This window comes from Melopsittacus undulatus, chromosome 6, assembly GCF_012275295.1.
Source record: "Melopsittacus undulatus isolate bMelUnd1 chromosome 6, bMelUnd1.mat.Z, whole genome shotgun sequence".
Taxonomy (NCBI): Eukaryota; Metazoa; Chordata; class Aves; order Psittaciformes; family Psittaculidae; genus Melopsittacus; species Melopsittacus undulatus.
Window position 1 is genome coordinate 50,362,060 of NC_047532.1, and position 25,501 is coordinate 50,387,560.

The following is a 25,501-nucleotide window of genomic DNA, read 5'->3' on the forward strand; positions in this document are numbered from 1 at the left end:
ATCATGCCTACCCCTATAGATACCTCCATCCTTGTAGATGTCTAAAAGCTATCTGGACTTGGTCCTGGGCAGCCAGCTCTGTGTGGCCCTGCTTGAGCAGGGAGGTTGGACCAGATGACCTCTGAAAGTCCCTTCCTACCTCAACCACCCTGTGATTCTGTGATAAAGTATCTTTCTTAATAAATTGGACAATTGGGGTGAGAGGAATGTAGGTTTGTTGGGTTTTATTCCAAGATAACAGTGGGAGAAACTGAAGCCTGAAGACTTCAAAAGTTCAGTATGCATGGCTACTGAGGCATGCAAAGGGAAGGCAGATGCCTTTATTTTGGGAAAAGATCAGATTCTGCAGACCCAGCCAACATCATGCAGGGAGCCTGAACTGATGCTGGATGTATAACCCAGGTTTGCTAGAGAAAAAACCTGTGCTTTCACTAGAGGTTGATGGTTTTCTCTTAATTTGTCCCAAAGGCAGGCCTCATCCTGAAATGAGCTCCTCCTTCCCAGCTATTTGTGGGAAATTTTGCTGTAGCAACTCCAGCTACTGAAATCCAATATTGATTTGGAAAGCACACGCACACACAAAAAGAAACTCAAAATACTCAAAATGGGATAAAACCAGCTTAAAAAGAAAAAAGAAAAAAAAAGGAAAGTACAAATCCTGAGGAGCCTTCTGCAGGCCACCAGAAAAGCACCCATATGCTGCAATCTGAGGAATTAGATAATCCTGCTTTTAGTGTTTATTTACCAGTCATACATACATGGATGCACAAAACCTAAGCATCTTGCTCAGCGAGACCCAGCTTAAAATCAGCAACAGTCTTTCAACTGAGTGCAAGGTGGCTTTCAGCCAGGCCTTCAAAACACAAAAGAGAAATGCTTATTGTGCCTGTGCAAACTAAGTACAACCTACACGGAGATCCTTCACCAGACTTGGATAAAAAGAAGTCAACATAGAAATTCAGGGCCACTGCGAGTGAGAACAAAATAGTGCCATAGAAGAGCATGGAGTACAAGGAAACTGGGTGAATGTGGAAACCAAGAAAATGGGTGCTAGTTGAGAACATGCTACAAAGTCTGAGAGCAGTTCAAATGGTGCCTAATTTACCCCTCGAAGGTAGAAGCAATCAACCTCCTTGCATAATGCAGCACTGGCTAGAGGCAGGGCAATGGATTTGCTCCGTCTGCATTTCTGGTCTCATTTCAGTTCTTGCCATGCTGTCTCTCTCATACTGAGTTCCCTCCTCAAGGACATCTGATCTGAAGTTACTTGCTTTCTGTTCAGGTTGTCACCGGGCCTGCTTATTTTATTTTCTTGGATCAGCTGTTTGTGTATTTGGCTGAAACTGGTGTAGTAACTAACGTGTAGTTGCTTTTTAAAAATGCCTTTGAGATGTTAAAAACTGAGGGGGAAGGAGGGAACTATTAGAAGAACTTCTAACATTACCATTACGCTCAACTCAAGCTGCTGGATATGCCAAAAAATCTGAAAAATCCAACCAGAAGTGTGAAGTTGAAATAAAAAAAAAAGAGAGAGAGAGAGAAGGGGAAGAAAAAGAAAAGAGAAAGGGAAAGAAAAGACTGCATCTGGAGAGAGGTACAGGACTTCTCCTGCAGTATCTAAATATAGTTCACCCTTAGCCAAAGCTACTGGTCTTTGAACTTTGACAGAGAACATCATTAAAGAGCAGGGAAAAAAAATGAAGGGCAATATCCAGCACTAAAGGCTTTTCAAAAAGACATTAATACTTACTAAATCTCATAACTACAACTTTATAAATGTTCCCATCAGCTTTTCAAGTCCTTCTCCCTCCCAGACAATACTGAAAATATTAGAAAGCCTGGATTAATCGATTATGGCAATTTCAATTAATTCTGTCAAGTAATTAAGTACCAGGAACCCTGTAGATGAACTGAAGCAGCTGGCACCAAGACAGGAAATTAAGGGAGGTGAACAAATGAAATTATAAATAAGGAGCATGAATGATACATAAGTATGACCTTGCCATCCTAGACAATTCCACAGCTCTGTAGTTTTATCACCCCACACATTTGAATCCTCTCCTTTTTATCAGATTGACACACCAACGTCCAGAAAAAAAAGAAGCATATTTCTATCTCAAAGTTATTTCCTGCAGATGGATTGTTAAAGCTCAAAGTGTTCCCTACAGAAAATCAGTATTGTGATAATTAGAAAAATGCCTCTACTGTGTTTCTCTAAACATCGGGGTTTTCCTGGTTCCTTCAGCCTCTGTGGTACTCTGAAAGGTCAGCCAGGATAAGAAAATGAACATCACAGACATAAACAAAGCCAAAACACCTGTATCTATATTACCGCATGAAGTTTCATTTAAAACAGGAAATTATCTTGCCCCTTCAGCAGGAGTCTTATATACACAATAAAACTCTGCATGGAAACAGAAATAGGAAGCAAGATTTCCATTGGGAAGCAACTTGTAAAGTGAAGTTGAAGAGTATCCCCCTCCAGGAACAACTTTGCAAGAGGCTGAAAACTGTTCCTCACAGTTATATACACCAGAAATTAAGGTGATAAGGGATTGATTTAGAGCATGAAGAATCTTACATCAAAAGATAACCAGAAATACTGCAAACAAAATGCTTTGGGCAGAAAAGAGACCTGCTCTCCAACTCGCGTTAATGTACCGTATCTTTAATGGCTTTGGTACATCAGAGTGGTTGAAAGTTTTATCTAGCAAATAAAAAATAGATGGATAAAACTTAAAAACTGCTTTACTGATAACTTGGCAAGACTAGACTGACTTTTGAGGAAACTTCAGGGGCACCTGGCAACAAAAAGCACAACTAACCTTGCTCTTTTGCAGGTATGTCACTCTTCTGGATTGTACAGCCACCCTGGACAACAATACCTAGCTCAAAAATTAAGTTTCTGCTTATTAAGCCTGTGTCATAAATTATTCTCTCTTGCTCAATAAGCTTTTACATAAATATAGTTATTTATAGTTAATGTACATATTACTCACACTCTTAATTTTTCATGCATGTCTCCTGAAGGCTGTTTCCACCAAGTGGAAAGAACATGGCATTAAGCATGAGACAACAGTGTTGCGTGAAGTCTGTAAAACATTTATAGCCAGGAATAAATGGTATAGACAGTCTTGAAAGTAACATAGAATCATAGAATAGTTAGGATTGGAAAGGACCTCAAGATCATCTAGTTCCAACCCCCCTGCCATGGGCAGGGACACCTCACACTAAACCATATCACCCAAGGCTTCATCCAACCTGGTCCTGAACACTGCCAGGGATGAAGCATTCACTACCTCCCTGGGCAAACCATTCCAGTACCTCACCACCCTAACTTATGCAGCTGGCCTGCAGCAAGGCATGTATCCATTAGTTTTTGCTTCAAGAAGGCACTTTGCTGGGATGTCAAGCAGGTTATTGCTACTACAATTTTTGCAAAGCTTTTTTACTGGGATGGTTTTGAAAAGCTTTATGCCTTTCAAATATATACAAGAGAACATAGCTGGAGAATGGGATGTACCCAATTTTGTGGCTTTTTAAATAGCTGGGCCTAAAATTTCAGCAGCTGTAGTGATTTATAAAGCTGGTTTTCTAAAGGCAAACCTGAACTTTTTTCAGCTATTTTTTGGAACATGCTCTACACCCACCCTTTGTAAAATCAGTTCTCTGAGAGATGCCTTTACATAAGGCACATGCAAGCAAAGCCTCCAGAGCTCTTCCTGCACTGTCAAAACCAACCAAGACTCCCCATGTGCACATATGCCACCTCGCTGACTTAATAATAAGTTTTAGGGTACATTTTAGACTGGGCTTATTAAAAAGAAGGTGATCATCAAACAGCCACTTTGATGAGATTTTCGAAGTAACACTTGCTTTTCTTCATCTGCAAAACAACAGCATGTTGATGGTGTCTCCTCTTGTAGAGTCTGCAGAGTCCCTGGCTTTTGTCCATAAACTGAAAGTTTGACTACATTTATTGCATGCAAGCAGTCCCACAAAGAGCACCAAGATCCTCCTAGATGTTAGGACAACAGAAGTGCCTCATTAACCCAGTATTAATGGAGAACTTTGCAGGATAAATGAAAGATACTTTCCCCCTCTTGTTCAAACCTGATGTTTACGAAAGATGGAACAAGGGAAAGCAAAGAAAAAGAAAGTCTAGGTTTGCCGTTTACAATGAAGAGAAGAGGAAAACTGGAACTAATTTGAAGAAATTGTGGAAATTAAAAGACACTGTGAAGCCAAATGTAAACAGAATAAAATGGTAGCAAGAAATTTTGCTCAAAGCAAACGTGAGAACTGAGATGACAGAAAACAGAGAGTAGCGCTACTTATCAATACAAATATATTTGCATCAGGAAGGTTTTGGGCACTAACAGCCTACAGGGGTAAGTCTCAGGCATAAAACAAGTGCATAAATACAACCTTCTTCATATGTCCCACTAACATGCAAGCATTCTCACACCCATTATTCCCAGAATGTGTTTCCAGTTCCCACAGGCTGACATCATGCAAACACCTATGAATATGTGGAACATCATGTGCCACACGCACTACAGATGGACACTGCTTGCTAACTGTACTTCTCACTTGCAGAATTGTGTGGCTGACAAATGGAAAAAATTGCTGTTCCAACCAGCAAGAAATCCCTACAATGAGCTCTCATTCTCTCAGTACTGTCCAAGGTTCAAACTTTTAGAATTTTGGTAGACTGCAATTATGTAAATGCCATTGCTGGAACATATTTTCAATGTCTCTATTTTGCTCCTCTTCAAGTCTGTTTTATTTGCATTAATTCTCAAATTTGCACAAATGTAAGATTTAAGACCTGAGAGAATGAAGTTACAGTTCTTGCTACATGGCAAATTTCGGCAAATACGGATAACATACTGTCGTGGTTTAAAACCCCACCTCAGTCTCCCGCAGTACCACACACCCCTTTTCCCCCCCACCTCCCCACTCCCGGAGGGAGGGGGAGGAGAACCGGAGGAATATAACTCCCAAGGGTTGAGATAAAAACCAATCCAGTAATTAAGGTATAACACAAATCACTACTGCTACCACTAATAAATCTATGATAGAGGAAATAAACAAGGAGAGAGAATACGATACCACCTGCCGAAACAAGCCCAACTTGGAAGGGAGCTAAGTCCCCCCCTCCCGGCCAACTTCCAGTTACCTCCCCAAGCATGACGTCATGTGGTATGGAATACCTCCCCAGCTAGCCCAGGCCAGGCACCCTATCTCTCCCTCCTCCCAGCTTCCCCTCCTCCCTGGCAGAGCATGAGCTCAGAAAAGGCCTTGGACAAAACCAACCATTTGAGCAGTAACTCAAAACGTAGTACGTGCCACCAGCAACCGCTCCCAGCCTGAAAGTCAAAACACAGCACTGCACCAGCTACCAAGAAGGAGAAAAAATGACTGCTACTGCTGAACCCATGACACATACACATTTTAAAGAACATAAGAGTTTGAGTATTACTAAATATGATCCTCTCCAACCTTAACTGTTCTATGATTCTACATGTACTATAATACATATGAAAAGTATTATGGCTGCAGGAGAAGCCCTAAATCTGATTTATGTATTTTGTAACATCTTTTCATTGGTTGGTTGTTTGTTACTTTTGAACAGTAGAAAGGTTTATTATTATGTCACAAAGAACATAGTAGCCTGCTCACTTACTGAGTTTCCAGTATATAGATGTGTAAGAATAGATTTTGCCTGGATTCTCCAAGCAAATTTTTCTGAGAGTAATACTGAGAATAGATACCATATACATCAGAAAGACAGAGATCATTAACAGTTTAAAAATTTTATAAGCCATTTAAATCAGTAATGCAGGCTGAGCTTTAAGTGTTTATCTCTTTAAAGTTTCCTTGAAAAAAGAGCAGATAAAATAAGCCTGTCTCCTCAGTGTCAGCAAAAAGAGGCACCAATAAGTAAATATATTCCATCAAGGATGTATAAAAATAGCTTTGATGCTCAAGATGCTGCAGGTTAGAGAAAGATATCCAAGCTAATAGCGGGTAAAGAACTACCTGTTAAAATCCAGTAACAGGCCTGAAAATACTCATGTGAACATTTAAGATGTCCAGTAGCTAAGAGTCTCAAAATGACTGTATGTATGTTATGGCCTTTCTGTCCATTCTGATTTTAATGTGTCCATCATCTTACCTTCTGCAAAGCCACCCCTTTAGGTGAGAGGACATGAAAAAGACTCAAAATCAGCTTACCCCTCCTTTTCCAGAAAGCAGCAGATCTTTTCTCAAGGGAAGTATCAGTACCAGCTGAGGAAGGCAGCTGCTGTGCATCAGTCCCAGCAGCGGCATAGCCATGAGACAGGCCAGTGCTGGGATAGTTTCTGCTCTCTTGGGAGAGATTAGCCATGGAAAAGGAAGTCTTGTACAATATCAGACTGGCCAGGGATGGATCCTTCACTCACCCACAAAATTTCAATGGCTCCTTGATTAGACTGTGAAATAGCATTGTGAAACTCTACAAGATTAGTTTCCTGAAAGTGTTACATGGTATCAACCACTATGACTGGAAGATATTTCAAAATATCACCTAATTGCATCACCAGAGGGCATGTATCCAAACCACTTCAACAGATGTGTCTTACCTGTTACTCAAATTCCTATCCTGCAGGTTTTCTCAACAGTCTGCCTTTCATTTTGACACTTCCCTAAAAGTTCAAATGTTTATCCTACTGCCAAGCTCAAATCCTTGCCTGATGTCTTCTTACATCTCTCAGCGGTCACAGAAAAATAATTATTGTCATGCTTTTTAAAGCAACCTTTTATATACTGGGTGACTTGTGTTTCTGTCTGTATTTTTAGGCTGAACAAATCAATTGCTTCCACCTTCCATTACAGCTTACATTTGTTAAACCTCCTATTCTTGTCACTCCCCTTTGGGCTCTTTCCTATCTGCCTACATCTTTCCTACAGAGCACATTCCAATTTCAGTCACAGTATTTAAAGCCTTGCTGAAGTCAGGATGTATCACATGCACTGCCATATTTAAGAATAAGAGAAGTTCCTGTTTTTAATGCAGTTATCTCAAACCAGCAAGGTTAACCTACTGTATTCAGAGATGGCATTTCTCTGCAGCAGTCCTATCTGAGACTCATAAGCAAATGGACGTGGTTCTACCAACTATTTTTACTGTTCAGGTTTCCCTGAAAAAGGAAAGCAAGTTTATTTTGAAAAGCATTTCAGATTATATATGTGGGGATAAGAGAGCCCAACTCCAAATCCAGAGACAGCTCCTGGTTCAAATCTCTCAGACTTCTACAAACTCTCTCTGAATGTACCCATTATATTACTGTAAATCATTTTCTGCCACTGAAATATCATCAAGTTTTATTACCACATATACAGGGGACATCTGTAAACTGGGCATTCATACTTAAAAAAAATGGGGTAAATAAATACTGAAGAAGAAATAAGCTGAGTTTCTCTAATGGGTACATAAAATTTTTGGTACAGTACTCAAAATCTCTCTGAAGCAAAAAAGCTGGTAGGGATGAGCTATTTTCTAGCCTCATCCCTTTGATTATTTAACAAAAAAAAGTATTTGGTGCTAAAAGAATTATCAGAAAGTAAAATACCTTCATGTTCCATGACTCACAGTCCAACAGGTCTTCCTGCAGTTAACAAAATTCACATGAACAAGCAAAACAGGCATTCTTGAACAATTTCAATTTGGCTGTTTCTAATCAAAGCTAGCTTTCGAGTCTACAAGTTGGTTTCCAGCCATTTGCAGATGCCAAGTTTTAACACACACTCTTATTTTCTTTTCAAGTCAGGTGGGTGCAAAGACAGAGGAAACTGAGCAGGTGTCCACCTTGCCTGGTCTCCCAGTAGGGAGGACGGGAAGCCGGGAGGAAGCAGAGACAGGACACGTGACCCAAACTAGCTAAAGAGGTATTCCATACCACAGCACATCATGCCCACTATATAAACTGGGGGCAGTTACCCGGAAGGGTTAGATCACTGCTTGGGTTGGGCTGGGTATCAGTCGGTGGGTGGTGAGTGGTTGTATTCCCTTCCCTGATTTCCATTATCATTATTATTATTGGTGGTAGCAGAAGTGGTTTGTGTTATACCTTAGCTACTGGACTGTTGTTATCTCAACCTGTGGGAGTTACATTCTTTTGACTGTCTTGGAACTCCCAGAGTTTATGAATCATTTCATCCATTGTTGGTGGTACTATGTCGTTTCAGCTTACTGCTGCCAGTGAATGGGGATATGATGATGGTGCATTCCGTGTAAATTACCGCTACGTGGGTCATCCGGTGGGGGCACTGGGAAGGTAAGGTAATGTCTCCTTCACAGGTTGGCCACCCGAGAAGGGGAAAAAAAGATGTGTAATTGCTAATCTAAGTCCATCTGAGCCACTTCAATCTTAGCAGCTTTATCCACTTGTTGGTTGTTCTGGTGTTAAGCATTGGCAATATCAATTGTGGCATACCACTTGGCTGCCTTTGACCTCTAAAATTTAATAGTATTGTCCCATCACTGGAATGTTCAGAAAACGATGGACTGGTATGCTACTACCAAGAGATTCAGCACTGCCAAACACAAAAGCTTTCTGCCTAAGTCTGAAGTATACTCCAATGCATGTTCATAGGCATGGTACTTAGAACAAGGAGAAAACTAGAATGTAGTATGGAAATACCACCTAATTTTTCACTGCAGTGCTGTAGTATTAACATTCAATTACTTCCCTACACTTACTTAGTTCCATGCTGAATCTTATGTGATAATGAGAACTTTAATTCAAACAATATACCACAACAATGGTATGATAGTAACAGCAAAAGTATTTTTACTAAAGTTACCAAAAGCTTCACTGCTTTTCTATAAGACTGAGAGCACAGCAGCTGCCAACAGGCCATCTTCCCTGATTGCTACTAAGAACATTAGCAAACAAAATGTATTTTGAAATAAAAGTCAGTAAGCTGTAATTAATATTTCTCACTTGTTCATCTCTCCAGCAAAATGAAAAGCAGAAGAGACACAGCGATCAGGGCTCTCTGCAGATCCTCTAACTGTGCTCAATATTAAGTCATTTGTTCTGTCGATACTTTCAACTTTTGAACAACCCATAGCAGAGACTCACGATATGTACTCCTTCTTTGGCCTTCCTCTGGCCCACATTTTGTAAACTGTTTAAAACAGACTAGAGACATAGCAAGTTCTAGAAGATCATGACCTAGCAAGGAGCATACATAACCTTCAAGCAGGCTTATCGACTCTACAAGGAACACCAGCAAATGGATCATGTAATCTTTACAAAGACAACTGAAAATACCATGCCTGACACTTAGCAGCCAACCTGACAATGCTTACCCAAAACTTCTCAACATGAAGGATTGCAAAATCCGTTTTAAAACAAACTGAGGCATGAACTGTGTGTCAGGATCACTTTTTCCTCTATCAATCAGTGAAATGTAGAATTGCTGGCATTCCCTGACTCTTCATGAAAAGCACAGCCTCCCACATCACTTAGGCTATGGATGTGATGGAGCACATCTCTAAAAAATCATGTTCTGAAACTTATTGTTAGTAGCTTTCCCCAACACAGACTTTAACCTAGGCACATTTTGCTCCTGGATCTGCAAAGCACTTAAGGGTCCATTCCATCTCATGAAGGTGCCTAAATCCTCCTTAGGTCAATGGTGCCTATGCCCATAACGCTGCTCTCCTGAATTATGGTCTGCATGATTCTTCTAGTATAAGACCACATGTGCTGAAGACTCATTTTGCAGCTTTTAAACATCATAATGACAACAAATTACTTGATGCTGGAAGGACTCTTTGCAACACTGCTATGTATGTTTAAAACAGCTGGGTAACACATGCAGGGAAAGTAAACTGAAGGGGAAGACAGGCAACCAACCAGCTACAGTTACAGCATGGAGGCCAGCTCAAAAAGCCAGTGCTATGTATAGGCAGAATTGATAAAATAACCTTCACCAGAGAAGAAAAGGGAAAACAGCAGATGGGGGACCACAGAGATGGGGCCATATTTTATGATACTTAAACCTCACTTAAGCCAATGGGGATCAACTGAGTGTAATGAGCAGAAGGAAATAAGCTCATTTCAGCTAAGATTCCTCTACTCATTTCTTCCAAAGGAAAGACAGGCAGCCACACATCACCCTAAACTTTCAGTTATAAATAGTGGGTAGTAACATGGCTCTATCCTATTAAAGTTTAGGACCATTAAAACCTTTCTGCTACTATGTATAAGGGCTTGCTCCTTTGCATCAGCAAACATAATGGCCTGGCGTGCACTTGCTTACAGATGCACTTGCCTCAAACTTCTGCATCCGTGGTCTCTCTTCTCCAACCTATCTAGGGACTTTCCTGCCGCTCAGACAGCACCAAGTGAACTATCTGTTGATTATATCAATTCCAGACTGAGATGATGCCCAGCTATTTCCCTGGTTCGCACACTTCTGAAAGGGCACATTAAACAATTTGCTAACCAGCCAGCAGGTCAGAGACCACTCAGGATGCTGTCAAGGCTTAGCTGGGAACACAAACACTTAGAGGATTAGGTGGTCCCCTCCTAATCCTCAAATTCAGAGTTTAGTTTAAGCCCCAAATTCCTGGAGCTTAAAATCACTTTCAATTAATATTAGTTGAGCTTGCTGGGAGGCTGGCTTTTGGCCAGGCACAGCTGCCTACATGGACATTCAGCACATTCTCTCCTGGAACGATCAGAAACTCTGGCTAACATTAATAACACAATACATGCTCAGAGAACATTTATCGATACTGAAAGGTATTTATTGACCTCTTGGTAAGTCTTGCTCTCATTAAGAGTGCAGTTACATAGTAAATTGATGGCTGTTCGACTGAGGTCTTCCACTCAAAGGGTCCCAGCCATGCACTTCTGGTATGTTCCTTCTCCCAGGACTCAGACTTGTCTGGCCCTATAAGGAGTCCTATTAATTCACTGATCTGTTTGAAAAAAAACAAAACAATTTTAAGTCTTTTTCCCATGGCTCATTCACCAACTGACTCAAATGGCTGTGCAGCCTGCCACATGCCAAAGCCAAAGCACCAGGGAGGTGGCATGGCCAAGGGAAACTTTCCCCCTCTCTTGGCTACCACCACAGAGCTCACCTCCTCGGAAAGCTGCACATTGTTAGTTGTTCTCCCCTGTTCCCACTCTTACCTTGTCAGCCTTTAATTACTTATGTATGAATGCTACTGTGAGCAGGAACAAAGATGTCTCTATTGTGGTAGATTCATGGATTTGCATTCACATTAGACTTCTCCTTCCCTTTCCTCCTACCCATGAGGTACTTTTGCAGACTTTAAACTATGCCACTTGTGTCTTTGTGTGATTATAAGTAGCGCCCATTGACATGGCTACAAAGAAGGTTTTAGAGGAGAAACCATAGATGTATCAGGAGTAAGTTCTACATCACAGAGGTTCAATAAACTGGACTTCCCAAGTGAATTATGAACATAAATTTCACAGTGTAATTATCTTGCTGAAAGACAAAAGGATCTTCCAAATGTTTTGTTTAAAATTATTTAACATCTAAATATTGATTAAAACATTTTAGAATGATTATTTATCACAAAGCCCATAATATAGTGAATAATTTCAAGATAAGAAAACCATTCTAATAATGAGCAACATGGTTTAATTCTACATGCTGTACTCTGTCTCTTGTTATATTTGTTCTAAGCTGTTGGCCTACTGTAAAAGCCAGCCAAGAATTCTTCAAGCCCTGCCAGAGCTAGAAATACTGGCCAGAAATATTTGTCATATCATGGCTCAGTTTCCAGAAAGCAAGTAGCTGGAATTCCATAGCCAGGAAAATACAAGGTGCGAAGGACAATAAAAAATGGACTTATTTAATATTGTTGGAATGCAGCAGATCAAATGAATCCATGTGCTCTTAATCCTGTAGGACTGCAGCATGACAAATACACTTCATTTAGATACTTAGTCTGCCTGAGTCAAATCAGTCTAGAAGATTCAGCCACACAACTGCTAGATGCTATTCAATTAGCATGAGGCAATGATTTCCAGTCCTCAGCAATGGAGGCAGTCTTCTCCTTTAGAGAGCCAGGCAGTTTTATCTTGGATTAAATTTATCGATTTTTCCACTATGTATAAATAACAGTGTTGTCAGTCTATTCCAGATGAGTTCACTGACCACAGTATTAATGGATTTTGCTGATTTTTTCAAAGCACTCATGAAATCAAAACAATGGTGTCTTGTAACAAGGTGTAACTGCAGATGCAGCTTCTACAATGCATCCACCTCCAAGAAAAATGTGTTGGCACAGACAGGCCCTTAAGAAGTTGGGGCTTTATATTTACATACTGTAGGGTGCAATATCTTCAGCCACAGATAGCCCTATTAAAAGCTTACCTGTTGCACTAAGCCCTGCTCCCAGGAGAAGGGTACTGGAAAGAATTAGTATCTCTCAAAGAAACCATACCTCTGCTGTTTTATTCAGGGCTCAGACCTTCACTAATTCTAGTCAAGATAAGATCCAGTGTATAAACCTATCAAATTAGGAAATTGCAAAAACTTAGAAACAAACCCTAATTCATCTTGGATCACGAAATAATTAGGAGCAAAACCTAATTTTTCACCTTGAATCAGTCACAGGTGTGCAGCCACTTAGTCTCAAAGCCAGGAGAGCTGCTGCAAGATCGTGATTTTCACCCACCATACTTTCAAGAAGCAGCAATGCTCATTCATCCAGATAGCATATTTACTGATCTACAGAGAAAAGATGCCCTGAAAACTCTGATTGGAATCAGGAAGGTTCTCCAGATGAGTTCAAGTGTAAATATATCGGGGGTACTGATTCTGAAAGAAATGTATAGCAAGATTTTTATATTATCTGAAAGATGACATTACCCTTTTTCAAGCTCATTTTGACATCGTTTAATGATAAAGCTCACTACTTACCTATCTGTGTTAAACTGATCAGACTGACTGAGCTTTGACTAATACTGAAGGCATTCAATGCTCTTCATTCTGCAGCAATAAAACCTGCTTCCAAAATTCACCCTTTTCCTTTCAATTATGCTTCACAACCTAAGCTTGTATTTTAAAGAAAATATCCATTCTGTGGTATTAGTATTTTTAAGGAGAACATGGAAAATACTTTGCAATCTATCAGTACTTGAAACTTTGGTTTAGAAAAAAGAAAAGAACCAAACTCACATTAATGTAAATACCGTATTTCAATTATACTGGTTACAGTCAGCACATCATACATCTTGATTTTTGTAAGCTTTGTCACCACCATCTCTCTGGTGGGCATCTTCAAAAACAAGTTAGGAACATCATGTCTGTCTAGACCTGCTAGTTGAAAGCACTCTAAGATAAGTGCAAAGCTGGCTGAGAAGCCATGCAGAATGTAGTTTACAATGGCACATTGTTAAAATGAAAGAATATATCAAGCAAGATTTTGTTGGTATCTGTCCTGCAGTTGGATTTTCATTAGGGACTGAGATCACAGAATCATAGAATAGTTAGGGTTGGAAAGGACATTAAGATCAACCCCCCTGCCATGGGCAGAAATAATGAATAATAATGTAGAGACTACAACTGCTTTCCAAAACCACAGAGAGCATCAAGTCAGGATGGACTCTGCTTTGCAGGATTCAAAGTTCTCCTAACAAACTGGAAAGATGTACTGAAAAAGATGGGACATAATTCAAACAGGGCACAAGTGCTAGGTATAGGACTTTGGCAGGAACAACCAACTGGATATATACAACATGGAAACACCAGCTTATGCAGTAATTCTGCTGAATAGGGTCTAGAAGCTTGCTGAACAAGAGCCATCAATATCATGCTCTTTCAAAGAAAAACAAGTATCATACTGATGCATGTAAAAGGCATCATGCACCAAGAAGGTCTCAAAGAACCACAAGAGCAATTAGATCTACACAAAACATGACCACTGAGAAAACACTTCATGAACTACAGCTACTCAACCTAAAAGGTGTCAGAAGTGAGACACAATGAACTTCTGTTCTCCAAATTTACAGTGACCCCAACAACCATGATGACATACAACTTGACCATCAACTTAGAAGTTTGAATGGCAATGCTGTTAACTGTTTCACTACCCAACATTTTGGTGCTGGTATTCAGCTGAAGTCCCTGCTTCACAATCCCAGTATGCCTTTCCTTTCCTTACAGCTACTGATCCCATTCTTAGTCCACTTCTACAACTTTGTTCCTCACAACTTCTTTATTCACATAAGGCAATGAGCTTGAAGCAAGAGCAGAGTAATTATTTGGTGTTTCCCACTCTAGTGTTAAGTTCTTCTAAACTCAATTAATCATGAAGAACCTCTGGTTGCTCAGAATTTGCCAGAAAGATACACCAAAGTAATAAGCAATTTCACATTCTGCTTTTGAAGACAAGCTATTAAATTCACATGGTGTACTAGTTTAATCAGGAATAGTTAATTAACCTGTTCCCTTGATAAAAGTTTTTATCATTCTGCACCAGATATACATCACTTTCTTAGGATTCAGACTGTGGCCATGATGCTTATTTGTAATCTGTCTTTCCAAATTAATCTGTCTTTCCAAATTAATCTGTCACCATCTGTAAACTCAAAGTGGATCCAATACATTTTGTTTCACTGGTAACTGGGCCAAGTCTGGGGACACTGAAGACTGGAGGGTGAGTGATGCTAGAGAACCATTTCACAAAAAAGGCGTCAAGGGAAAGCTGAATTACAAATCCCTCCACAGTTTGTCACCCAACATGACACAAAATACTTTTTTATTACTTTAGTGCTATGTGTTATTTCCTTAAGTGAACTCAGCATTATGCTCTATGCCACCATCATAAAATCAATTTAATAACTTATATTCGCATAGTAGTCATCAGCATACATAATGCACGAGCCATAAGTATAGGCTATAAAACTAGGGAGATCTGTAGTGTCAGATTATTAAAAACATTAACATATGATAAGAATATAAGTCTGAATTTATTACAAGCCAAAATTCCCAGTGATTTTCTATTACATTGCCTGAGCTCAAAGACAGGCTAATGCAATGTTTTTCTAACAAAAAAAAAACAACCAACAAAACCAACCAACCAAACAAAAAAAAAAAACCAAAACAAACCCCAAAACCCTAGCAACAAAGAAACACCAAAACACATGCCCCCCTCCCCCCCCAACTTAAAACATAGCAGTCACGGGATCTAGATTTGAATCTCTTCTGTTTTAAAGCACTCACAGAAGTATGATACCAAAAAAACGTCCATCACTGCTTGGCTATGTGACTCAACTATTCTATGATTAACTGTATGAAAAGAGCTTTATGAAGTTAAAAAAGTGAACAAAATGGAAACTTGGCCAAATTTTCCATATTGGTGCAGGAATCCTTAACTGGGAACACTGATATTCTGCCACAAGAATCTGCTAAAATTTACCCCCTTGGAAAATGAGCAGTGTAGACAAAGAAGCTGCAGAAAAGACATGTCATCTCATCTAGCCTTTAATGAATGTATACCATCAAGTCAAATCAAGCCTTCCATACAGTCATTTGACCACTTTGATTTAGGTTTTCTAGAAGGCAAACTTATGAGTTGATGTCAACTGGCTCTTTTCACACCCTCACAATTCTACTGATAATTTGAAGGAAATACAACTAGAGGAGGCAGTTTAATATGGGACAACTGTATCCCTGTCTCCATTAAGACTCCACGAGCTGGCCCCAGAAAAGCCCTATCTATGGAGACAAAAGGAGAAGTATGTAAGGGCACTTATTCAGGTCACCTTACTTTATTTTTTTTTAATTTTTTTAAAAATTAAGATAGGAAAATAATCTATAGTGTTTTATTTAAGTAAGAAATCAAGTACAGCCAGAAGATCAGCCTCCAAACACAACCAAGCCCACAAGGAATATGCAAGTCCACTCAATAAGCCTTTGAACTGCCTCGTAGCTCTTGGGCCTTTTATGTGTTTTTCCCATTTAATAGTTAGATTTGTTTAGATAAACTCATAAATACAGTTATTTACATAGCAGGATAGAATGGTGTATTTAGGGATTTTAAGCAAACGAAAATTCTTTCATGCTAATCGTAAAACAAAAGCATGCCAAACTTTAACTAAAGAAACATGTTCTAACACTGAGAAACTTTTATAATTAATCCTTGCCTTAGATCATCTCAGAAAGAGTTATGAGTCTAATTAACATCAGTTGAGAAATTGCTCATGTTTCTGAAATCGCTGAAGCTAGACACTGAGTAACAGACGATCTGTATGCTTTCTATCCCATGACCAATTTATGGCTAAGCCCTGACTCACCACATTAAGTCCGAAAATATTTCTCCACATTAGCAATAGCTCAATGCATAGGCACAGGCAAAACAATGGACACCATCCGTTGTGGGGGGAAAATAATCCTTTCCAAAATCCCCCTCTGTGGATCAGGGATAAAAACAATGTATTGCTAAAATCTTTTGGCAGGGAGGATGGGACCTTTTTTAAAGAGCACCGGTACTATTCTTAGAGGAGTTACATGGTGTGCAGGTTGTGGCTAGCAAAGGCTTGGCTGGCAGCCAGTCGTGGCTGGGTTTGCTGCAAGGCAGAGCAATGCCTTTAGCTCAATAGAACAGTAGAAGTCTTCTGCAGATAATTCAATACACAATCCCATAAGAACAAGCTGTACTTTGGAAAGACATGCCACGTTGTCCTTGCTTCTGCCATTACCACTTCCACACTGCTGCCTAAATCTTGTTTCATTGCTGAATGTTTTCCCTAGGAAGGAAATGAATGTAAACATTGCTCCAGAAACAGTGTACCCATACAGATGTTAAACTTTGGAAAAGCTGGGAAGGACAGAGTAACTTAAAGAGCTAGGAGACCTCCAGAAGAAACAAGTCCCACAAATATACACGCTGCTAAACTCGTGCATCCAGCCAAGCCCTTACAAAAAATAAAGCATGATTTGACGTTGACTCATTCTTAGAGGCTATGAAGCAACTTGAAGCCAGGTATTTAAGAGCCCCACCAGTCACCTGAGAAAGGGCTGAGGATTTCCTACGTTCAGCTCACGTACACTTGCTAAGGCAGTGTGCTCTCCAAACCTATATAGAGAAGTCAATCCGGCAAACCCACAGTGTTTCACCAGCATTTTACCAGCATCTCTCCAACCCTGAAATCATCCTCTACTTTCCCCCACACCTCACAATCAAATCTGTCCCTCTTCTCTCTCTTATGGCAGCTACATTCCTCTGAATGGCTAAAGGAAAAAGGAAAATGGCAGCTTGATGGTGTGCTCCCCCTCACATTCATCCAAACTGTCCTCTCTCACCACAGGGTCTGACATTCAAATACTGGGTGTATAGGATGGCAGCACATCATGCTCAGCTGCATAGCATGCCTTTACCCCCTCCAGTGTTTGGCTTTTAATACCATGGAGTTTGGAAACTTACCCCTAAATCACTCCCCTGGAAGTACACAGATTTTGGAATAAAAGTGCTGGTTTAGACAAAATTTTTGGGAAGAACTGGCAATATCTGAACCCCTTTTTGCTGTGTTTGCAGGTAGAGCAGCTGCTTCTGATTCCCAGCTACTGCCTTCAGGTGCTGCTGCGATACAAGCTACATTTAAATATATATATATGTGCACACACACAATTATAATATTATTACATTATTAAAACACATTGGTTTTGTGTTCCCATGCATAGACTATCCAGCAGCTTGCTTATTTTAGTTAAAGCTGCCTGTCTTTGATGCTATCCCATGGAAAGATTACATATGAGATAGAGCAGCTCACAGAAGTACACAGCCAGTGCGGTTTGCACAGATCAAGTGTAGGAGATGAAAGTGGAGCACCAGAGATCTGTGTTTGAACTCTAATAATGATTCTTGCGGGAGCAAGGAGCAATTTAAGTCAAAAAATGTTTTCTTCCCAGTGAGAACAAACACAAGACTGTTTGGTAAGCTGCATATTAGCTTAGTTCAGTATTACTTTGCTACCTGTGAAAACTAGTGCTTCACATTTAAAATTATTCACGTATATAGATTTATCTTATAACATACCTACATGTAACTCCAAACTGCACCATTCTGTGTATGCACAACAGCCTGAATTATCTGTACAGCATCTTCCTAATACCAAACTGCTTGCTTTTATAAGCATAAATTTATTTTCATAGGGTTTTTTACTCCCTGACTTAAGTAATTAAAAAAAAAAACCAAAACAACCAACCAACAAAAAAAACCCTGAACCTGTGACGGTTATAATCCTATACTCATCCACCTTCTCCCAGTCTAATTTTCTCTTCCTCTTTCCACCAGCTGAAATGTGGAAATCCCTTCCAACGTATGTACTTGAATCACTCAGCTGCTTGCAGAGCAGATGGTCTTAGCTATCTTCAAAAGCAAAGGGGAACAATTGAAGCTGAAAAGTAAGAATACAGTTAAAAAAAAATCAGACTAAGCCCCTTCCAGCCCTGGTTTAAGCATACGTAGTACAGATGGACAGATACACTCATTGTTCATCCTTAGAAGCGGCTGAAGCACTTCTAGTTCAAGTGGAGGTAGATATCCAACACAGAGAATTTCACAATGACTAGCCAGAACTGGTAGCAATGCCAAAAGCATCAGCAGTGCCCCATCCTCTGCTGAAGAGGAAGTTTATGGATGCAGAGGAAATGAGAACCCCCAAAGTTTACACAGTCCCATGTCCAGCCCCTATCAGTCTATTTAAAACAGAAGCATAAGCTGCCACCTTCAGCTTCACAAGATTAAGGATTCTTTATGCTTAACTATATTTGGCAATGTTCCAGGCATCACAGAAACAACACCACAATTGAAAAAGTTTTTCATTTACAAAAAGAAAAATAAAAATCCTTCAATTTCAGTTGATATATTTTAAAAATAATACTGAAAAAAAAGAGCCTGCAAGCATCACCTTTATTTTGGCCCCTTCCCCTTCATAGGTCTATCATGTTTCTAGTTGGGTTTTTTTTGTGAAGGGGTGCAATGAGGCTTGGGCTGTAGAGGGCATCAGTAATATCTCAAGAACACCAGAAATGTCATTGGTCTCCCCTGTATGGGTGATGTGTGCATAGCTTACATGACCTTGCTTTCATCCACCACTGGGAATAAATCCCCCCATCTTGGTTCACTTACCTCCCCACTTGGATTATTCCATGTCTTCACATTGCCCTGGAGATTTCTGCAGTGCCTGTCCTGGCACCAGTAACCTCCCTTAGCAAGATGGGTCAATGTAGGCTGAAGAATGTTAACTTCTCAATAGTCCCAAAATGCATGGCAGCCAAAGTACAAACGAGCAAGCGCCTTCTGAGTTCTCTCTCTTGAGGAGACCTGGATTTGCCAAACCTGTTACCCCAAGCATGCAGTAATTATGGCTAAACAGACATTTAATACAGCTAATGAGCTTCCCCAGCAGCCATGTCGTTCTCTTCCACTTTCTCTAGAGGAGACATCATTAAACCATGATGTCTTCTGCCCACATGTGGCCTTTACTGCAGCACTGTCCCAGCAAGCCTAAACTGATAAAATGCCTGGGTAGCGCAGCCCCTGCAGAGATCCCTCATTTCCCAGGGAGCATTTAAAAAAAAGAAAAAAAAAATAATCCACTTTAAGATGTCTACAGTGTTTTAGAATAATTTTGTACTAAATACCACCATTTTCTCCATGGCAGATTTTAAATATTTACCAACTTAGTTCACATATTGTGATGAAGCACAATCAAAATATCAAGCAAGCAAACACAAAACAACTGATGAAGCAGTGGAAAATGTTCCAGCTCAGTAACAATGTGAGCATACAATTGCCTAACAGGTGGAAAACTTAACAAAAGCAGTGGCTATTGAAACAGGAAAATAACATTTCATACTCATTCAGTACAACAGGCGTTGATTATCTTTTTGAGCATTAGTTGATTAGCTCTCTCCTGCTACAACTTTTACTCCTGTGAGTATTCCTTATTCTTGATCTTCTACTGTATGTGCTTCTAAAAGTATTTTTTTTTCTATTTCTTACTAAATAATCAAGATAGGGAGAGGGGGATGGGAAAGCATGCAAAAACAATTTAGGTGATGAAGAAACTCACATGGATTGGACAGTGGAAGACACTGCTTATGTAAAAAAGGAAATAAAATGCAAGAGTCTCAAAACTCAATGTTGCAAAATTGATTGGGAGCTCCTGGTTTTCTAATCCTAGAACAGAGGAGAAATAGAGCTTTTCAGAGAAAAGCAGCAAATTCAAACTGGTAATATTAATTTGTTCATTTGTTCAAGATTAGTTAGAAAACTCATTTTTGAATAATGACAAATCTGCTATCACAGCTGCTATCACACACTGTCCATTGCAAAAGCTCAGACCTGCTTGTTGAAAGGCTCTGCCCTGATTCGACTAGAATGAAGACCACCAGAATGAAGCACAGACACACACAGGACCTGACTTATCTTATACAGGACAACAATGGGTTTGACCACAGCAATCCCTCTTGGATTAAACTAGGAAAGATCACATAAAGTCACCAGAATGTTCACTAAACACCTGGAAAGAAAAGCTATGAATAAGATCCCACCTACATCAGAAAGGCTGCATCAAAATTGTTTTTAGAGCTGATGAGTGCCCTCAGCTACTGCTATGTGGATTTAACACCAAGTAAAACATTGGCTGGTGGTATGCTACCTTTGCTGAACAAAACCTGTGTGTTTTCCTACGCATCCATAATAAGGTGTAGGTCTCATTAAGGTAGACCTATGGGCTACTTGGGATGCCCCATTTATTGTGGGAAGCATGTCTCTCCTCAGCTACAGCAAGCTGGGAAGTTCAGAGCTGTAACAGCCCTCTGAATCTCTTCTTACCTCTCCCTGTAGTATTTCTGTTCCTTTTCCCCTTTTTTGCTCACCTTTCATGTTTTGCCTCATTCTCCTTTTCCCCTCCAACCTCTTCCTAGGATGAGTCATTTAACTCCCGCTTGCTTTCAGCAGCTGCTAATACAGATTCCTTTATGGGGCTTTTGGTTTTACTCCCCCTAGCAGCACTGCTGGCCACAGAAGATGCCACCTTTCTTGCCTGTCACTCAAGAAGATGCATTAAAGTCCACCCAAGAGAGACATCCAACACAGATGTTGAGGCCTACTTTGCACAAGAGCTGTCAAGCATCATCTGTTTCACTGCATCTGAGATCAAAGCATCAACAACCTCAGAAGACTGCAGAAGCAATCTCTTCCCTAAAAAACAGGAACAAATCCCATCCTTTCATACCAGTCCTCGCCTTCAAATTTGATCTCTGAATGTATACAAAGCCATCATAATTAAGCATGAGCAAGCTGAGTTCCCAGCTACTATAAACCACTTTAAAGATTTGTTTCTTTATAAACAGGCCAGGTGATCAAAGTGCTGGCATTGGTCAAAGAAACACAGGATAAAGGTAGGAGAGAAGGAAGCATCTGTCACAGGACCCCAGCCACTGCAGAGCATCAAATCCCGAGAACTGACTGCTGGAGATATTTTATGTACAGGAGAGAGTAGTGCATTTGACTGGTTTCAAGTTCACCTATCAACTGGTTTTAAAGACATCAGTTAGCAAAGTTCATAGAAGAAAACACTTTCCACTGCAAAAGATAGCCACAATATAAAGAGTTTGCAGCAAAAACCACCTCGGCTTCAACAAATCAAAATTAGTAAATCCAGTACTGGTTTGGAGTCTAAAATGGCACATCCCATCTCTCAGCACCTTAAACTTCTTTTCCAGGTGCAATACTATATGCAAACTGAGAGATTGATATGGCTGCATGGTTAAGCATATAATGAAATACCTATGGATAAATTTGCTTGTTATCTCTTTGTATGTAAGTAGTCTGAAACTAGCATCTCACCAGATATATATATCCTGGGCATTATGTTTTCTCCACAATCACCTTAACTGAAGGAGTCTTATGCCTGAAAAGAAAGCTTGAGCAAATAATATCATCTACAACTAAATTTGAACAGATAAAAGGGTGAACTTCTAACCTTGCCATTATCAAAAGGAGGCAGGAGGACAGGAGACTGAGGCTCAGCAGTGGTCAGTGGTACTCTCACCCAGGACTCTTGGGCTAGCAGTCAGCACAACTGCCTGGATTTGTCACCTTTATTCTCTGACAGTAGCTTTTGATGATTTTAGGCATTTTTGTGTCTTCATTTCTGCCTGCATATTACTTTATCTTCTGTTCCAAAACAGCAGAAGTAATACTCAACACCTACTAGGCAAGGTGTTGAAAAGCAAGTATCAGAGGACACAGAGAGCTCCTATTGTTGACAGCTTTCAAAATCTTATTGCCCCTCCTTCTTAAAATTTCAGTTTAAGTTTTGAGACACTCAAGCTCTTAAATAATAAAAATAAATAATACAAATAATGGAAAATTACCTGCTTTGACAAGTGATGGGAACATCTTCGCAAGTTTTGTGAGAATCTTTTACACCAATAATGCAAGCCAGTCCTGAAAATTTGCTCTGGACAGCTGCCCAAGGCTCCTGGGCATTAGACCTTCACTAGGTTATTTTTTTTCTCCCAGCAAATGATAGCAAGACTATGCTTACATGCTGCTTCTGGCTACTATTATTTTAATATGCTTAGAAAGAAATATCATTATACTTTTTAAGTTTTCTACTTTAAAATCACTTTCATCAAGAGCCTTATAAATTGTATCATTCTGCCTCTCAGTAGGGCAAGATATGGGTGAAGACAGAAAGTTTAGCCTGAAGAAATGTACCTGGAGCAATTACTTTTTATGTTATTTTATGACTTGCTAAGAATATTTATTAATAGCATTCACTTATTTTCTAGATTTTCAAAAATTAACTAGAGGAAAAAATTCATCTTCCATCAAAACCATTTTTAATCGAATCCTGAAGAAAAAGAATATTAATACTCAGTGCAATCGTTTACTTTGATGTCTATATAATATGCAGTGACCAATAAGCGGAATGAGCTAAAACTGACGTAAATTCATTATGAGAAACTGTTCTTTGAAGAATATCACTGCAAGTTTGAAATTAAATGGGCAATATGGAAATAAGCTAATTGCATGGTGTTTCAAATAACTAGTTCTAGCAACAGTATCTTTCCTGTGCACTTCTATTCCAGCTTACAAATGCACCTCTTTCAAAAAACATTGTAGAAACTGGTTTATGAAAATTAAAATGTTGTAATTACTTTGCATTGAGTGATAGGGCAGCATTCATTTAGGATCTCATTCTTGAAGGGAAAAAATCCAAAAGGTGATATTATAATTTTAATTTCCCTGGGAAAACAACCTAGGAGTACATGCAGCATAAAATGCACCAATCCAGATTCTACCAATGAAGACTAGAAGGGAACACATCCAATAAACAATTGTATATTCTCAGCAGAATTTCTTAGGTATCATCTTACAAAAGCAAAAAGCAAAATTCTTCTTTACTTGCTTTGCCTGATCTGTCCTGGCACTGCTCAAAGTTGCTCTGCCTGGAGGAAAAGACAGCTTTGCCCTTGCAGCTGCTTGGGCAGGAATGTTCATGGGTGCTGCAACCTGCCCGCCTGCCTGCTGGGGTAGGGGATGCTGCCTCCTTTATACTAACACGAACCTTATCACCACTGGCAGAAAGGAGTTTTATATTAGGCTCATCACTCCTTCATTTAGTTACTTTTAAATTTTACTCACTGGTTTTTGTTTACTTATTCTGTAGCTGCCTTTCAGAGTGGTGGCTTTTGTTATATGGTTTATTTCTTGAACTTGAGAGAGGAACAGTCCAGATGTGGAGCACCTCTGCACTGGTCTGTGAAGAGCCTGTGAAACCTGTTTCCCACAGACCTCCCTTCAGGGCCTCAGGATTTGGCTGATTCAGCATCTAGGCAACCTGCCTTTCCTTGTGGGAAAACATGGGGGAGCAGCCTTGCTTTATAGCCCTCAACTTCACTGCTCTATTTTTCAGCAATCAGGATTACAGGAGATGCAATGGCTAGGTGGCACAGAAACCCTTGCATATTATCAAGCTTTCAAACACATCTGGCAGTGCTCGCTTTGTTCTTTTATTATTCTTATGCCCCAGGAGCCAAAGAGAAAAGATGCCTCAATTTCTTCTTTCTCTCAGAATGACCCAAGCTGTATTTTCCAGTGTGTTTGTGTGTTTTCTCCCTGCCTGGATTCCAACACAAGAGACAACAACATCTTCAAGCTGCCGAGCTGAGGCTTTAGATCTAAAAATAGAAGAAAGGAAAATAAGGTGGCAAGAGGCAGACAAGTAAATAGCCTCTCCTTTAGACATAGAAAATATCTAGATACCCATCCTTGACAGTGGATGAACCAATACGATGCAGTCATTACAATGCTCATACCTGCAGCTAACACCATGCCAGCGGTGGGACATGAGCTCCTTCATGCTGGATGATGCTGCATACAGCACCGAAAGCAAATGAGGGATCAACACAGGACTTAACAACAAAACTCTTCAGGATAGACAAAACCTGAGAAAACCTCTTCTTTCTAAGGCCTGGAGGGCTGTTAGTCTTGGTCATTTCTGGTTTCTTTCCCCTTCTAAGCAGAGCACGAACAAGTTCTATTCTGAAATCATGTGTTTCAAAACATGCTATCATTGCAAAATGGTTTAAAATAAATAATTAGGTAACTACAGCCTGAAATCTTACTACGGTACTATATGTGATTATGATACTAATTTTAATTTTTAAAAAGCTCTTCACCAATGTATTACAACAGTGCTGTAACACATTGTGCTGACTGTATTACAACAGTGCTGTGATAAATATATAATTATGCATTTAAAACACAGTAAATTCAAAGCTTATCTAGTACCAGTAAGCAGCAATGGCTTTAAAGACTTAAAAGTACTAAATTAATTGTGTTCCCATGCTTAAATTTGCACTTTCCCATGCTTAAATTTGCACTTTTAGAAAGGAAAGCACTACAAATACACAAATAAATTTAACCCCAGAGAGTGGTGGCTAGCTGATTTATTTTAGCTAGCTTATTCTTCATATTCTTTTATCTCCTAGATTGGACATCTTGGCAATAGAATTAGAAAGATATTTTCCTAAATTGATCTGGAATTCAGCCATACTCCAATATTTGCATTGCACATCACAAAATATTTATGATTTTTGTATCTGTAATAAATGTTTTGTATAATATAAATATTTAATAGACATCTTTCCTTTCACATATTACATTTTATATAGCAATTGCAGTTGTTTCATTCCTCATTTTCTGCTAGGGTTTTAATTTCATACACTTCATCTATCAGGTACTACAGTCTACTTTAACTATATAATTGCAGAAAATAACTGGTGTTAAATACAGAGCTATGGAGCCTGAAGTTTTGCAATACTAAGTATTATGGAGCTGGATGATAAATGGCAAAAAAAGTGGCTGGGCAGAGATGCTCAAGACATAGGAAATAACAGCACATGCAAGTCTGACAAAAATTACATTTGC

At 39.6% G+C, this 25,501-nt stretch overlaps 1 protein-coding gene across 5 annotated transcripts in view; it reads right to left on the bottom strand.

Moving 5' to 3' along the window:
- Window positions 1-25,501, bottom strand: part of C6H1orf21 (chromosome 6 C1orf21 homolog) — a 122,430-nt gene that overhangs the window by 17,521 nt on the left and 79,408 nt on the right. For 4 of the 5 annotated variants that reach the window (XM_034063708.1, XM_034063707.1, XM_031046713.2 and 1 more), the window contains one exon: window positions 10,789-10,984. The exons of the other annotated variant lie outside the window; for it this stretch is intronic. In XM_034063708.1, coding sequence (XP_033919599.1) covers window positions 10,790-10,984 — 195 coding nt within the window. In that variant the 3' untranslated portion in view covers window position 10,789. Of the gene's footprint in view, window positions 1-10,788; window positions 10,985-25,501 lie in introns of those variants that run through there. 5 annotated transcript variants of the gene reach the window in all.